Raw genomic sequence first — 17,314 nt, 5'->3', positions numbered from 1 at the left:
TAAGGTGGTGTCTTTAGAACTTTTGGGACCTTGAAGCCGGATTCTACTTGTTTGTGGAAAGTTGGAGCTGCCCCCTTTAGTGAATTTAAAACTAATAGTGAGTTATTACTACAACTATGTGAGGTTTCATTCTTTTCAAGCTTTCTACATATTTTGCATGAGCGGAACATGGATCTTTGACTATTGTATGCTTTATCTAAAACTTGACTCTTGTCTCCCGAGATCGCGACCGAGCCATTTAGGAAGGACAAAGTCATCTTTTCGGGGTGGCGATTTTTCTTTTTCTAGGATAGTTTTCTATTTCTTTATTTTGGGTTTTCATTTGCCTACTTGCTAACCATTTGAGCCATAAACCTTCATTTCAAGCCATATCTTTAGAATTTGAGCCTTTTGTTTCATTCTTGTTTCCATTCTTGGTTTTAATGAAATAATTGATCATTATTGTAAGAGTTATGGTGGATTAGTTGAATATTGGTTCTTATAATATATGCAATTTTGTGTTGTAAATATCTTGTGAATGAAAGGCAAATGCCAAGTTGAAAAAGCCGTCCATAGTTAAAAGACACGAGGACAATAAAATAATGTGAAAAATTTGAAAAAATGAAAAAACTGAGAAAAAGCAAAGCAAATTAAAAAAGATTTGGCAAAATTGAAAAAATGCGAAAAATGAAAAAGTTCAAAAAATATTTTGATGTAAGTATTTTCTCCCTATTTTAAGCATTGAGTACAATGCTTCATTTTAGCTTGGGGGGAGGGGGGGAAGCGTTCTTATGCTTTTTGTATATATGTTTGTGATTTTGGCTTTGAATAAGCTTAGGAGTGTTGGTGTTTTTGTTTGGTGATTGCTTGATTATGGTGTTGAGGACTGATCACCCTTTGCTTCACAATTTAGGTATACCACCAAATTTTAAATTTTAGCCTACTTTCACCCTTTTCGCCTTTACATTACAACCATTCTCAAAACCTTTTGACCTTTGTGGTTGAGTCACAAGTCGGTGAATGGAGATGTAAGTAAAGCCTATGGAGCGGTGTGCATTAGTCAAGATGTCGAGTAACCCTAAATTTCTTTCTTTTCCGGTTCCTTCGAGAAATCATTGAGATGCTCGTTAGAGGTGGATTTGAAGCTAATTGGGAGAACATGGTAAAAATGTTTGAGATGAAGGTGAATTGTGTTTCATTAGTTCTCTATGCTTAACATATCCTATGTTTCAATCAACCTTAGATATCTTGGAACGTGCATACCCTTATTGTATAGAAAATTGTTTATTCACTTGCATTTGATCATTTGTAAAAGTTCATTTCAAAAGCTACTTGTTTGAATTTTTTATTTTACTTTCTTTTATTGATTTGCCTCATTTTACCTTAAAGAGTTATGCGTTAAACTCTTTAGATACCCTTACGAGACCTCACTCGTCCTCATTGGCGGCTTTGGGATTTTTTGAACTTTGGGGTTAAACTCTTTGGATACCCTTACGAGACCTCATGACCCCTAATTTTATATTGATGATGATTATTGATGCTTATATGAACTTATCTTGTCATGGCTTTGCTTGATTGAATTACAATTTTGATACCACCATTGTTGGTTATCTTCCTTGAACATTGTCATGGATGCTTGTATGGAATGTTGTTGCTACTTGTTAATTCTCGATTGTTCATCAATCCTTGCCAATGTTGTTGATTGAATGTGATTCTATACTTGTTGTGTGTCAACTTACTCATTCCATTTTCAATGTTGATTGTTGGATTCATCAATTCTTGTTATGCAACATTTTTTAGCACCATTACTTTCATGCTTTTGAACCTAGCTTTGGTATGCTTGTGTTGTAGATGGCACCGCTCCGTCGACCCAAGAGGGCTCGCAGCTATACTTCTCAGGAGGTTGTGTCGCCCCCTTCCAATATGAGCGAGACATATAACATAGAGTTCACAAAGCATAAAAATTGGAAGAACTTCATTCGTCCCTCTTCTCGGAAGATTCTTTCAACGAGATTCTATGATCCATCAACAACAACGAAATTAGAGATCGATGACGATGTAAGGTGGTTGGCTCGAAATTTAGGATTGGAAGACTTCATAGGTCACAATGCGCCAACATATGCTCGTCTTACCTTTGAATTCTTTTTTTCACTTAAAGTGCATGACGAAAAAGAAGGTGGTGAAATCGCTCGCACCCTAACGTTCTAAATGTTCAATGACCATTCTATTCTGCTTTCTTTTCTCAATGAAATATTCAAGTTCCCTGCACCATTGGAAGAAACCGACTACATCTATCCGACTTTCGATAATTTACAACGGGACCATGGGTATAAGGAGGGTCGGTGGTGGAGACATATATCGGTTGAAGGAACGTATCGGCCTCAATATTCGAAAGCAGCTTCAATTATTCATTCGATTTTGAGGTATTTCAATAGGTTGTTTACCTATACTTTCTTCTCAAAGGAATCCCTCGGCGCCATCTCTAGAGAGGAGTTAAGTTGGTTATGATTGGCGGATCAACCATTTGGGGATATCGAGGTCATCGACTTTGAAATTTACTTGCTCGACCATTTGATAGACATTTGTGACGGTGTCTTTCTATCCGGGAGCATTCAATTGGGAGGATTGATCACCATCATCACTCTTTCTCTAAACAAGAAGTATGAGATAATGATCTTGTCCCTTAAGCCCATCCAAGACCGCCGTGAGACCATCCAAGACCGCCGAGATAAGTCTCCATCCTATCTCCTCAACATTTATGATTTGATCAATTAAAAATTCTTGGAGCAGATTTTTAAGGAGGATATGTCCATTTGGAAAGTTTCAAGAACAACCGATTGGTGTCCGATCCCACAACCGGAGGCTATCGCTCGGTGCTTGGACACCTCCCCCCCTTGGCGGCCTAACAAGTAGCCTATCGATCCATTTATCAAAAGGACTCCTCCACCCAACCTTCGCCTCAATTAGCTTGTTCCCTTTCATACTCTCTTTCTTGATTTGCCCCCGATATCTTTCGGAGGTACTCTTATGATCTCTTCTTCTTTTTCTTCTAGTTATCAATTTAATTTGCCTAACTTGCATGCTAAAATTGATTCCATAGCTAATGTGTTGAATGCTTCTCATTTGGAAAATGATTTTATGCTTGGTTATGATTATCATGTTAGGCAAATTTATGACTTGCATGCTAGGAGAGGAGAAATTGAGCCATATTTGAAATATCCCTACCTGTCGGTTGAAGAAGGAACCATACCTCAATGGATCCCTTATAATCCGGACCATGTGCCATCTTTGTGCTATCCATATTGGGAGGGGTCTCATGTGCCCTCTAATTCTATTCGTGGGACCAACCCGCCACTTATGACTACAAGAGGTTCGGGGTTGTGACTTTGTTTATGACTCGGCTAACACTAATCCTTTCTCTAATCCTGAGACCTTTGGTAGATGGGGACTTTCGGGTGAGCCGACTCTAAATAATTGGTCCCATTATTTTGCTATGGATAAGGCAAGGAGAGAGAGTAGGTTGAGGGGTAAGGGGTCAATAGAGGTGTATGATGTTATTAGTCGATTATTTTCCAATGTTGGTGAGCGGAGTACCCATTCTATCCCTTACCATAGTGCCGAGTTATACCATGTTAGATACCCCCTCATTTGCTTGTTTTGCATTGATATTGTTCTAGTCTCCTACTTGACCCGCCCCAGTGGGGTGGGGATAGGTCTTGATTTAGCAGGTGGTGGGGCGGGGATGGGGATAAAAACCATACCCTCCATGGGTAATAGGGCGAAGGTGGATTTTAAGTTGTACCCGTTCTGCCCCACTTCATACCCGCCTCATCCCCACATCTATATATATCTAAAAACAAAGTTATATATTTTTATACTAATTTATAAAATAATTATAATACTTTTTACTACACTTATATTATAAATAAAAACGCGTGTAATATTAAAAATGTTTTTTTTTTAATAATTCGAATCTGTATAAATTATGTAGTTGTGTATTTTGTGAGGCGGAGATTAGGTGGGTCTTGGGTGGGGATTAGGCGGGTCTTTGGTGGGGTTTAAATGGAGGTGGATATCAAAGTAGGGGGTGGGACGAGGATGGTTTTAGAGTTGTACCCGCCGGGGCGGGGATGAGGATTAATTTTTGACTCGCCGCGAAGATAGAGATAGGGATGGGGATGAAAATGTTAGGTGGAGATGGGGATGGAAAGACCAACATCCACCCCGCCCCACTCCATTGATATCCCTAGTTCTAATGCCTACTTGTTGTTAAGATTTTAGCCTAGGGGGGGGGGAGAGAGAAGATAGCTCATTATAAGATTAGGGGAGTTTCTGTCTGATGATGATGTTGTGATATTGGTTTGTTGTTGATGGTTGTTTTATTGATGTTGATTGATTTTCTAGATTGATGAGTATCTTTTCTGCCCTTCATTCTGTATCTCTAGCATGCATCTTTTCGCTTTTCTTTCTCTATTCCTTTTCTTTTCCTTCTCTTATTTTTCATTTTGCTTTCAATTTTCTTATAAAAAATAAATTAAAAAAAAATTTTGAGGCATTATTTTCGATTTCTTTTGATGTTTTGCCTTTGATTTGGACATAATACCATCCGAGCTTTTGCTTTTGAATGAATAATTTCTTATGTAGTATCGTTGTGCATGTTTTGAGAGTATGCTTGGTTGATTATAGGATAGGTTATGCTAAGATAGTGGTTTAGACCTTTTGCGACCTTGTAGCCGGATTCTACTTGTTTGTGGTAAAAAGGAGTTGCTCCATATAGTGGATTTAAAAATAGTAAGTTTTTGCAACAACCGTGTGAGGTTTTTATTCTTCTTGCTTTCAACATTTCTTTGTTTGGGTTTACATTTGTCTTCTTACTAACTATTTGAGCTATATACCTTTCTTTTCAAGCCATATCTTTAGGTTTTGAGCCTTTTGTTTCATTCTTGTTTCCATCCTTGGTTTTTGTAAAGCATTAGGTTCTTATTGTTGAAATATTTGGCGGATGAGATTGATTATTTGGTAATGTAAGCAAATTTGTGTTGTAAATATCTTGTGAATAAAGGCAAATCTAAAGTTGAAAAAGTCGTCCATAGTTAAAAGAGGCGAGGACAACATAATAAAGTAAAAGTATGAAAAATGAGAAAAGCAAATCACATGCAAATGATTTGGCAAATAAAATATGAGAAAATTAAAAAAGTACAAAAATATTTTGATGTAAGCCTTTTTCTCCCTATTTTGAGAATTGGGGACAACGCTAACTTTAATATTGGGGGGAAGCGTTCTTAAGCTTTTGTATATATGTTTGTGATTATGGCTTTGAAAAAGCTTGGGGGTGTTGGTGTTTTTGTTTGGTGATTACTTGATTTTGGTGTTGAGATTTGGCCAATATTTGCTTCATAATTTAGGTATACCACCAAATTTCAAATTTTAGCCTACCTTCACCCTTTTCTCCTTTACATTACAACCCTTTTCAAGACCTTTTGACCTTTTTTATTGAGTCACAAGTCGATGGAGGGAGATGTGAGTCAATCCTATGGAGCGGTGTGCATTGTCAAGATGTCGAGTAGCCCTTAAATCTCTTCTTTTCCGATTCCTTCGAGTAATCATTGAGATGCTCACTAGAGGTGGATTTGAAACTAGTAGGGAGAACGCGGTAAGATTGTTTGAAATGAAGGTGAATTGTGTTTCATTTGTTCTTTATGCTTAGCATATCTTATGTTTCAATCAACCTTGGATATCTTGGAACGTGCATACCCTTATTGTACGTATAGAAAGTTGTTTATTCACTTGTATTTGATCATTTGTAAAATTCCATTTAAAATCTTTTGGTTTTACTTTTTCCTTTTTGATTTTACTTCCCTTTTATGATTTGCCTCATTTTTTACCTTTAAGAGTTATGGGTCAAACTTTTTGGATACCTTTACGAGACCTCACTCATCCTCATTGCGACTTTGGGGTTTAAAGGAATTTTTGTAACTAAAAACAACCGTGATTCCTACGAAAGTGAGTTTTAGTGTACACTCTTATCCTCTACTTTCCTTTTTCTTGTTTGAATAAGTTTTTCATCCTATTCCTAGTTGCTTTTGTTTTGCTCAATTACGAGCAAAAGTCTAGCTTTGGGGAATTTGATGACTGTCATTTATGACCCTCATTTTGCCTCTTTTAGGATGAGTTTTAATTGCTTTTATAGCTCTTTTTATCTCTTTTTTCTCTACTTTGTGTTTTCTTAGTTGTTTTCTCGTGTTTTTGCATTTCTTAGTTTATTTCGCCTTTTCTCTTTTATTTGTTTTTTTTTCTTTGATTTCAGGAGAAAGGTGATATCCAAGGATTTCCATGGCTTTTTCTCATGATTTATTAAGCTCGAGATGCAAGCCGGTCTCTCCCTTTTGAAGCTCAAGAGTGGAGATGTACAAGCAACAAGTCTTCTTAGACGCGCTCTCAAGCTGTGGGTAAACATGGGCAACGAGCCGTGCCGTGCTGCCGCGAGCCGTGCCTGACCGTGCCGCGGTGGGGGGTGTGCCATGCCGGCGCCGCGGCGGGCCGTGCCTAAATTTGGCACACCCAAGCCCCGCGGGCCGTGCCGGGCCGCGGGCCAAACAGTGCCATTTTTTTTAATAATAAATGTAAATAAAAAACGATATATATATTTTTAGCACAACTTAATTTTATATAGATAATGTGATTAATTTATGTTTATGTTAATATATTTTGTTTTGAACAATTTTATTTTAATTAAGGTTATATAAATTGTTTATCTAATTATGTTTAAGTTTAAATAAACAAATAAAAACAATTTTATTAATTTAGCAAAAAACAACAATGCTTATAATAATAAAAAAAAAATTACGAGTGCGATAATTCGAAAACACAAAAAATTGAAGAATAACATAGTTTATTATATGCCGGTAGCCGGTACGATAAATCGATAATACAAATAATTAATGATAATTAAAAATCGTACAATATTTGGTGAATAACTTCACTTATTACACGGAATACGAAGTTTAATAATACAAAAATGTACAATAGTGTATAATGTAAATATGTAATAATGTAATTATTATTGTTCGTCTTCGTCTTCTTGTGGTTCAAGGTCATCGGCCAATTGAGTTGATTGAGAAGTATGAGAACTAAAAGAAGTCGACGTTCCTTCTTCATCGTCGTCGTTTTCTGCATAAGTACGATCTTGAGAACGAGTTTCGGAATCCAACTAATCCTTGAAGCAAACACACATTTCAAGTGTTTCGGGTTTTAGTCTTGTTCTTCTATCGTCTAAAACTCGTCCCGACACACTAAAAGCTCTTTCGGAGGCAACGGAGGAGACTTGGATAGCAAAAATATCACGAGCCATTGCCGACAAAATTGGATGTTTAATGGTTTGTGATTTCCACCAATCAAGGATGTCGAGGCCAAACTTCTCTTCATCGTCCATGCCTTTCATGAAGTCGTAACTTAGGTACATTTGCAACTCTGAAACATCGTTTTGTGTTCTCCCAGTTGATGATGATACCGTACCTGAAAACTTGGACATCATGTTAGCAGCTTGTGCAAATAAACCTTTGGCCCGTTTACTTACGTTTTTAGATGTTTGAGAAGGGGAAAATCAAGACACAGTTCCATATTTAGTTTCATAAACTCTATATAAACAGAAAAACTCATTAGCCACCTTATTTTTAAAAGTCTCAAAATCATCTTCCAAATTCATGTTACTATAATAAATATCAATTAATAAAAAAGTACCATCATATTATTGCCTAGGATCTAAAATAGAAACAAAATTATAAATCATAGGAATATTAGTGTAATATTTACGTCATTTTTCCTCCATAGATGGAAGATATCCATGATATTCATTTTGTGATCGATGTTTTGCAAAAAGTTGTGCAAGTAAACATGCATTGCTAATAAAAGAATGGGAACAAGGACTATATACAGAAGAAAAACAATGTGTCATACTATATAGTAATTGTAAAAACTGCATATATTTTTCACAATTAGCCCAATCATCTTCTAGTAAAGCACATTGTGGAAATTTCATATTATAAAAAAGTGTTAAATCAACCTTGTACTTGATTGCCCGACTCAACATTTCATAGGTGGAGTTCCACCTAGTTGGACAATCCGGTGCTATTTTTATAGCCTTTCTCCTTTGTTGCCTGCAAAAACCTTTCCATTCTTGATATCTCAAGTTAGAGTTATTAATAGACATAATAGCATTCCTTAGTTTGTGATAAAATGGACCAATTGCTTGTGTTCCATCCTTCACACACAAGTTAAGAACATGACAAATGCATCTAATATGAAGTGCTTCTCCATCTAAAATACTAAATCGGTCAATTGGGGTTTAACCGAATTCGCACTATATGTCATACAAGTTGCATTATCGAAAGTCATAGACATGATTTTATCCCTAAGACTATATGCATCAATGGCTTCCATTAAATGATGAGAAATGTTAAAACCGGTATGAGGGTATTCAAGCATTTTAAAATGAATGATGCGTTTTTGTAACAACCAATCATTATCCAACCAATGACAAATAACACATAAATAGTGAAGTCTGTATCCACTACCCACCTTTAGGGTTGAGTGAACAATCCACCCAAATGCCTAACACCCAAAATCCTAACATATTAGAGTGGTGTACCGAAGAGGAATTTGCTTAAACCAACCGAAAGAGTGAAGTTTGGGCACATTATCAATTGAGTAAAAATGGAACCAAAGCCCGGTGTCGGACTTGTAGTAAAATTTTCTCGGCCGATACCAAGGGAGGGACGGGACACCTTAGTAGACATACAAAAAGATGTGGTGGACCATCTAATGATCCAACCCAACCCAAAATTTCTCATTTCCATCAACAAGGCTTCACTTATAGTTATGAGAGAGATAGGGATAAACTTGGGAGAATGATTGTACAAGCCGAACAACCTTTTCTTTTCGCCGAAAATGATGCCTTTAACAACTACATTAACCGAGCACTACAACCCAAACACAAAAAAATCTCCCGAAAAACCGTTCGATCTGCTGCCATGAAGAATTATCAAGAGTATAAATTGAAATTAGTAAATCAATTGGCTAATCTTCCTAGTAGAGTTTCTTTAACTGCCGATGCATGGGATAGTGGATACAGACTTCACTATTTATGTGTTAGTTGTCATTGGTTGGATAATGATTGGTTGTTACAAAAACGCATCATTCATTTTAAAATGCTTGAATACCCTCATACCGGTCTTAACATTTCTCATCATTTAATGGAAGTCATTGATGCATATAGTCTTAGGGATAAAATCATGTCTATGACTTTCAATAATGCAACTTCTATGACATATAGTGCGAATTTGGTTAAACCCCAATTGACCGATTTAGTATTAGATGGAGAAGCACTTCATATTAGATGCATTTGTTATGTTCTTAACTTGTGTGTGAAGGATGGAACACAAGCAATAGGTCAATTTTATCACAAAATAAGGAATGCTATTACGTCTATTAATAGCTCTAACTTGAGATATCAAGAATGGAAAGGTTTTTGCAAGAAACAAAGGAGAAAGACAATAAAAATAGCACCGGATTGTCCAACTAGGTGGAACTCCACCTATGAAATATTGAGTCGGGCAATCGAGTACAAGGTTGATTTAACACTTTTTAATAATATGAAATTTCCACAATGTGCTTTACTAGAAGATGATTGGGCTAATTGTGAAAAATATATGAATTTTTTACAATTACTATATAGTATGACACATTGTTTTTCTTCTGTATATAATCCTTGTTCCCATTCTTTTCTTAGCAATGCATGTTTACTTGCACAACTTTTTGCCGAACATCGATCACAATATGAATATCATGGATATCTTCCATCTATGGAGGAAAAATGGCGTAAATATTACACTGATATTCCTATGATTTATATTTTTGCTTCTATTTTAGATCCTAGGCAAAAATATGATGGCACTTTTTTATTAATTGATATTTATTATAGTAACATGAATTCGGAAGATGATGTTGAAACTTTTAAAAATAAGGTGACTAATGAGTTTTTCTCTTTATATAGAGTTTATGAAAGTAAATATTGAACCGTGTCTCGATTTGCCCCTTCTCAAACATCCAAAAACGTAAGTAAACGGGCCAAAGGTTTATTTGCACTAGCTGCTAACATGATGTCCAAGTTTTCAAGTACGAAATCAACATCAACTAGGAGAACACAAAGCGATGTTTCGGAGTTGCAAATGTACCTAAGTTACGACTTCATGAAAGGCATGGACGATGAAGAGAAGTTTGGCCTCGACATCCTTGATTGGTGGAAATCACAAACCATGAAACATCCAATTTTGTCGGCAATGGCTCGTGATATTTTTGCTATCCAAGTCTCCTACGTTGCCTCCGAAAGAGCTTTTAGTGCGTCGGGACGAGTTTTAGACGATAGAAGAACAAGACTAAAACCCGAAACACTTGAAATGTGTGTTTGCTTCAAGGATTGGTTGGATGTCGAAACTCGTTCTCAAGATCGTACTTATGCACAAAACGACGACGATGAAGGAACGTCGACTTCTTTTAGTTCTCACACTTCTCAATCAACTTAATTGGCCGATGACCTTGAACCACAAGAAGACGAAGACGAAGACGAACAATAATAATTACATTATTACATATTTACATTATACACTATTGTACAATTTTTGTATTATCGAACTTCGTTTCCGTATAATAAATGAAGTTATTCACCATATATTGTACGATTTTTAATTATCATTAATTATTTGTATATCGATTTATCGTACCGGCTACCGGCATATAATAAACTAAGTTATTCTTCAATTTTTTGTGTTTTCGAATTATCGCACTCGTAATTTTTTTTATTATATGCATTGTTGTTTTTTGCTAAATTAATAAAATTGTTTTTATTTGTTTATTTAAACTTAAACATAATTAGATAAATAATTTATATAACCTTAATTAAAATAAAGTTGTTCAAAACAAAATATATTAACATTAACATAAACATAAATTAATCACATTATTTATATAAAATTAAGTTGTACTAAAAATATATATATCGTTTTTTATTTACATTTATTAATTATTATTTATATAAAAAAAAATGGCACGGTTTGGCCCGCGGCCGGGCCGGCACGGCCCGATAGGCACGTGGGCAGTGCCGTGGGCTGGGGTGTGCCTAGGCACGGCACGGCCCGTTGCCCATGTTTACTCGACTCGGAGGCTTGTGTTTGGCTACCTTGGTTACTAGGAATAGAAAATTTATGTTGTGATCCGTATAAATGAGGTGAGAAATGGGTTTGTTGAAATCCCGAACTAGGCATAGTCCAAGGAGCCATATCATCCATTTGTTCGTGCCCTCCCGTGGTTTGGGGATGAAAGAAAGGGGTGAAAGTGTTTGAAAAGGGCATGTTAGGGGAGTGAAAGGGCATGTTAGGGGAAGGAAAGGTGTTAGGGGGGGCATTGAAGTGTTTGGGTTTGGTGATTCCCTACGTTTTGACTTGGCTTTTCTAGAGGAGGAAGTGTTCGGGTTTGATGCCATGATATTTAATAATAATAACAACAATAATAATACAAATAACAAATTAACAATAACAATAATAATAACAATTGACAACAATAATAATAACGATAGCAATAAGAATTAGTAAGTAGTTTTTATATAAATTAAGTTTTCAAAAATAATTAAAATAATAGTAGATTACTTAGGTCAATGAGATCTCAGGTAGGAGAGGTTAGGAACGACGTTGTCCAGAGCCCAAGTCCCGCCTTAGACAGATTTCACTAACAATCTAAATTATCCACAATAAAAATAGAAAGTAGTTTTTATATAATTAGGTTGTTTCAACTTCCAAGAAAACAATAACAACAACAATAACAACAACAACAAGGCACTTTGTTGTCACGTGCTGACTCTTACCCCAAGTCTCTTGCACGCGTCCTACTAGAATTACCCCTGCAACTCTAGTCAAGGATCCCTAAAGTACCTTAGCTATGCTAAGAACGATGCTACAAGTTAAGTGAGAAAGCTAGGAAAATGGCTAAGTGAGCAAGAGAGAACTTAGAAAGAATGCTTTGTATTGCTTGAGAGAAGTTTACAAGTGTCTAAGTTATTTACAAAATGAGGGGAAGGTCCTTATTTATTGGCCTCCCAACTTCCTAGAGGTTTCTACTCTAGAACATTCTAACCTCCTTAAATGGAGGGTCCTAGAAGCTTACTTTTCTAGAGCTTTCTATACATTTCTGAGTTCCTACTCATATGTACATTATTCCGGAGTATTCTATACTATTCTAGACCTACAAGAATGTACAAGAGCTTCCTAGAAAGTCCTAGAAGCTTCTGGACGCATCCCGAGTTCCCTAGCACGTTCTGGAAGGTTCCGGACTTCTCCTCAAACATCCGGCTGCACCATTGTGTTTATTGGGTCCAAAAACGGTGGACCCCAAAGTTTGGGCTCATTTGGGTTTCATTTGGTCGCCCAAATGACCCATTATTGTGTTACTGTCAATTGGGTGTTCACTAGGAAAACACCCCCAAATCAAAATAAAGCTCTTTAGGGGGAAGGTGCTTCCTGGCACCCATGGGCATCTCCCTTGGCCCGTATTATTGCCTAGTTCCCAATTGACGCTTGTTGCTGCCTTAGTGGGTGTGGGGCATGAGTCGTGACATGCTCCCCCACCCAAGTCTTGACGACCCAGTCAAGGCCGTCCCTCGAACTCCGCGATCTTTCCCTTGAACTGCCATAGATCTTCCTCTTTTTCCCACGATGCCTCATTATCCGAAAGACCCTTCCAACGAACAAGATACTCATTATAGCTTGGTACGCCCCTTCTTCGTGTGACCCTTTTTGCCTCGATCACCTCGATGTCTCGATCAAAAGAAGTCACGACCGCCGTGGGCGCTCGTTGTGACTCGCCCCTTGTTGGATCCTCGTTGTCACCATGATAGGGCTTGAGTAGGCTAACATGAAACACCGGGTGTATCTTGAGCTTGGGCGGTAACTCAAGCTTATAGCTAACCTTCCCGACCTTCCTTATGACAGGGAATGGACCCTCGTACTTCCGCACAAGGCCTTTATGCACCTTACGGAAGACCTTGAACTGTTGGGGTAGCAATTTCACCATGACCAAGTCACCAACTTGGAACTCAAGGGATCTTCTAGGCTTGTCGGCCCATTTCTTCATCTTCTTTGCCGCCTTGTCCAAGTAGGCCCTCGAGATATCGAGCTGCTCATGCCACCCTTTAGCAAGTCTATATGCAGCAGGGCTACCTCCGGTGTAGCCTGATGCAACCCCTTGTGGAGTCAAGGGTTGTTGGCCCATGACTAACTCAAATGGACTCTTTCCGGTTGCCTCGAAACGCTACAAATTGAAAGAAAATTGGGCAACATCCATCAACTTAGCCCAATCTCGCTGATTGGCACTAACAAAGTGTCTTAGATAGAACAACAAGAACAACAACAACAACAAGAACAACAATAACAACAATAACAACAACAACAACAATAACAACAACAATAACAATAACAATAACAAAAAGAATAACAATAACAATAACAATAACAATAACAATAACAATAACAATAACAATAACAATAACAATAACAATAACAATAAATTAAAATAAAGTTGAGTTAGATCTTACAATGACGCTTCAATTGCTTTCCCAAATTTATAATTTCCCGATCCCGAATTTATAATTTCCAGAGTGTAAATATAAGAATTTTTTTTTTTTTTTTATAACTTTGGTAGTAGACTAATAAAAGTAAAAATGTAAAATTTATAAGAGAGTAGGAATTTTTTTTTTTTCTTTGCACAAAAGAGAAAGAGAGTAAGATTGTAGGAATTAGAGAATAAGAAAATTAGAGAATAAGAAAATTAGAGAATAAGAGAGAAGAGATGAGTTGATGAATTGTGAAAATTTTGGAGGAAGAAATGAGGTATTTATAGGGATTTTGGGTGGGAAAAATGGCTGTTTTATAGCTGTTGGAAAATGGCTACTTTCAACGGCTAGGCACGTGTCGTGCCGTGCCCCGTGCCGGCGTGTCGGCCCACTTGCCGGGTACCGTGCCGCTCGCCGTGCCCGTGCCATTTTCCGAACTTTGTGTTCACGGCACGGCCCACTGGTGGGCCGCCTTGCCGTGCCGACGTCGTGCCGGGACGACCCGTGCCCACCTTTAGCTGTGGGGGTATCAAAAGTGGTGTTGAACCCACCGTGGGAGCATTTGAAAACTGCCACCCCCAATGTTAATCAAGTGGAGCGCACGGAGGCATCAATGGACGCACGAGAGAGAGCTGCCCTACTCCCAGGCGCGAGCGCGCAAGGCAGGGATGCGGGCGCGCACGAGGCTGGCGTGGCCGCGCAACCCCTGCTCCCCCGTTCTTTACCCATTTCTCTAAGGTCGCGCATTAGAGGAGAGGGCGCGCCTAAACGAGTTATTTTTGGTCATCTAACTAACTTCTCCTTTATTAGTTTTAATATATATAGATTTTCTTCCTTTTTAGAGAGAGAATTGTATTAGAAATTGAATAGAATTAGATTTTTAAAGAGAAAAGCTCAAATTGGGAAACTTTGGTTCTTAGATTCTAGAGAGAGAAACTTGGTGATTTGTTGATTGCTACTTCTAATCTTCATCCTCTTTGATTTTGATCAAAGTTTTGTAAGAATTCTTTTCTTTTTAATTCAATTTTAGTGTTTGATTCTTGATATTTGGTTGAATTTCTATTTAAAAGATTTATTTGATTTTTGATAATTTGATCAAATGTTGATGATGAATTTGATGTTTTATTTAGTTTTGCTATTCAATTTTACAATGTTTAGTGAATAGACTTCTTAGTAGGGATGTGGTGAAGCATGTATGATGAATTTGATGTTTTGTTTAGTTTTGCTATTTAATTTTTGATTAATTCATAGCTAATTAGGAGATTTTGATTAATTTAATATTGTGATTAAATTGGTTGGTAGAAAATGTACATGTGTTTGATTTCTTAAGAACTGATCAACCTTAATTATCAAGCTAGATTGCATTGTAGTTTACATTGATTTGGAAACTACTCTTATCGATTGAACTTGACTCGTGATGTTACTATGTTAGTCATTCGTAGAGACCACTAGTTTGACGCTTAGAAAATAGTTTTTCAAGTGCTTTTGATTGCAATTATTATTTTTCTCGCATTATCTGATTGATTGATTTCCTATCCAATTAGCATATTTATCGTGAATGTATGTGGATCCTAATTCCCTAATATCTTTGATATTGACTTTCATATTCTAAGTGTATTGTTGATTATTTCTAGCGTTAAAGTACTAAAATTTAGCCGAATTGCGACCGCCTCTAACGATCGTTGAAAATAGCAAAAACGGTCGCTGAAATTAATTGCGACCGTCAGCGGTCGTAACGTGGTGGTCGTTATTCATATAGTCGCAAAAAAACAAAATTACGACCGTTTGACGGTCGCAAATTTTTTGCGACCATTTTTTATATTTTCAACGACCGCTTGGACGACGGTCGCAAATATTAGTAATTGCGACCGGTATACAAAGCGGTCGCAAATCTGAAAATTAGCGACCGCTTAAGGTCGTCGCAAAAAGTTTTAAAAAAAACAAAAAAAAAAAAAAAAAGAAAAAACCGCATCCACTTTCCTGTGAATGCAGCTAGCCCCATCACCTTTACCCACCCTAAAACTCCTTTACCCACCTTAAAACACCACCGGCCACCCTGTAAAACTCACCCAACAACCACAATTTCCATCCCTTTGCCGTGAAAACCCCAATCAGGCACAATAAAAGCCATTCCTCAACAAAATTTATGAAAATAAAACCCAATTAAACCAACTAAAATTAACGAAAAACAAATCTAAAAATAACAAAAATCAAATAATTTCACTCTGAATATCAAACCCAAAAATTAATGAAAATTAAACCACGAAATTAAACCAACATTACCCGAAATTCAAACCCAAAAATCAACGAAAACAAAATCAAACCCACTAAAACAAACCAGGTCAAAAACAAACAACAAAAATCAAACAAAACAACCAAAAACGAAACAAAAATCAACCAAAAACTAAACGAAAATAAACCAAAAACGAAACAAAAAATAAATCAAAAGCATACCTAAAACTTTGAATTTTACCTCAAATTTGGTTTAATAAGGCCAAATTCGACCATAAAAAGTCTAGATCTAGACAGACTTTTCATGGTCGAATTCCACCTTAAAAACCATTAATTGTACTTGTTGAGAAAAACGAACCCAAACTCGCCAATAAAATCGCCGCTGCCGAACTCCTTTAAGGAGGAGGAGAGCCAGTGAAGATTGTGGCGGAGGAAAGATGGTGGCGGAGGAAAAATTATAGCGGAAACCGGTGAAGAGAAGAGAGGAAACAGAGAGGAGAGAGATGAGAGGAAAGAAATCAGAGATTCAGAGGAGAGAGGAAAGAGAAAGAAGAAAGGAAAGGAAATAGAAAGAAGAGCGGCGTGAGGTTTAATAAATTAGGGTTGGGGTGAGATGGGTAACATTTTATACCCGAATTTTTTTTTTATATAAAAAAAGCTTTTTGCGACCGGTTTTGGCGGTCGCAATTTTGCGACCGCTTCTTAAACGGTCGCAATTTACAAAATTTACGACCGTTTTTTACGGTCGCAACAGATTTTTATAATTTAGAATTATTTTAAATACCCCTGCGACGGTTTAAAAGGGCAAAACGGTCACAGATCTGCGACCACTTTTAAAAACGGTCGCAAATCTGCGACCATTTTTAAGACGGTCGTAAATTTCATATTTTGCGACCGTTTTGATGACGGTCACAGTTTGACCGAATTTTAGTAGTGTTAAACCAAACCAATTTGCCTAGACTTCGGAATCACTTGACTTAAAACCATAGCACTTACCTCCATTCATTTGGGTTCAACTCGGACTTACCCCTAGATGTTTTGATTATATTTTTTGTTTGATTAGGGGAGTTTTAGAATCCAACGACCTAGAATTTCTCTCCGTCACTTGGGGGAATTTGATCAGTGTCATTTATGGCACTCATTTAGTGTTTTTTGGGATGATTTTTAGTTGCTTTTATAGCACTTCTTATCACTTTTTCTTTAATTTTAATTTTTATTTCTCTAATTTGTGGATTCTTAGTTGTTTTCTCATTTTCTTGTATTTTATTAGTTTATTTTGTCTTTTCTCTTTTATTAGTTTACTTTTCTTTGTTTACAAGAGAATGGTGGTTTCTAAGGCTCTCCATTGCTCTTCCTCGGGTCTTATTAAGCTCAAGATACAAGCTTATCACTCCCTTTGTAGCTCAAATGTCAAGGTGTGCAAGCTCAAAGTTTTCAAGGGTCGTG

The 17,314-nt window shown here is 37.0% G+C and overlaps 1 protein-coding gene across 1 annotated transcript; it reads right to left on the bottom strand.

Annotated features, from left to right (window-relative positions):
* Positions 1 to 12,672: 12,672 nt before the first annotated feature.
* LOC145578064 (uncharacterized) lies at positions 12,673 to 13,296 on the bottom strand. The gene has a single exon (XM_081635463.1). It carries the CDS (start codon positions 13,294 to 13,296, stop codon positions 12,673 to 12,675), a length of 624 nt encoding a protein of 207 aa, XP_081491589.1.
* Positions 13,297 to 17,314: the final 4,018 nt, after the last annotated feature.

This window comes from Chenopodium album, chromosome 14 (assembly GCF_948465745.1).
Source record: "Chenopodium album chromosome 14, dcCheAlbu1.1, whole genome shotgun sequence".
NCBI classification, from domain to species: domain Eukaryota; kingdom Viridiplantae; phylum Streptophyta; class Magnoliopsida; order Caryophyllales; family Amaranthaceae; genus Chenopodium; species Chenopodium album.
This window is presented reverse-complemented; position numbering and strand designations above follow the sequence as displayed.

Excerpts from the sequence above, each read along its gene's own strand:
- LOC145578064 (XM_081635463.1), bottom strand. The coding sequence starts at position 13,296 with ATGGGCCAACAACCCTTGACTCCACAAGGGGTTGCATCAGGCTACACC.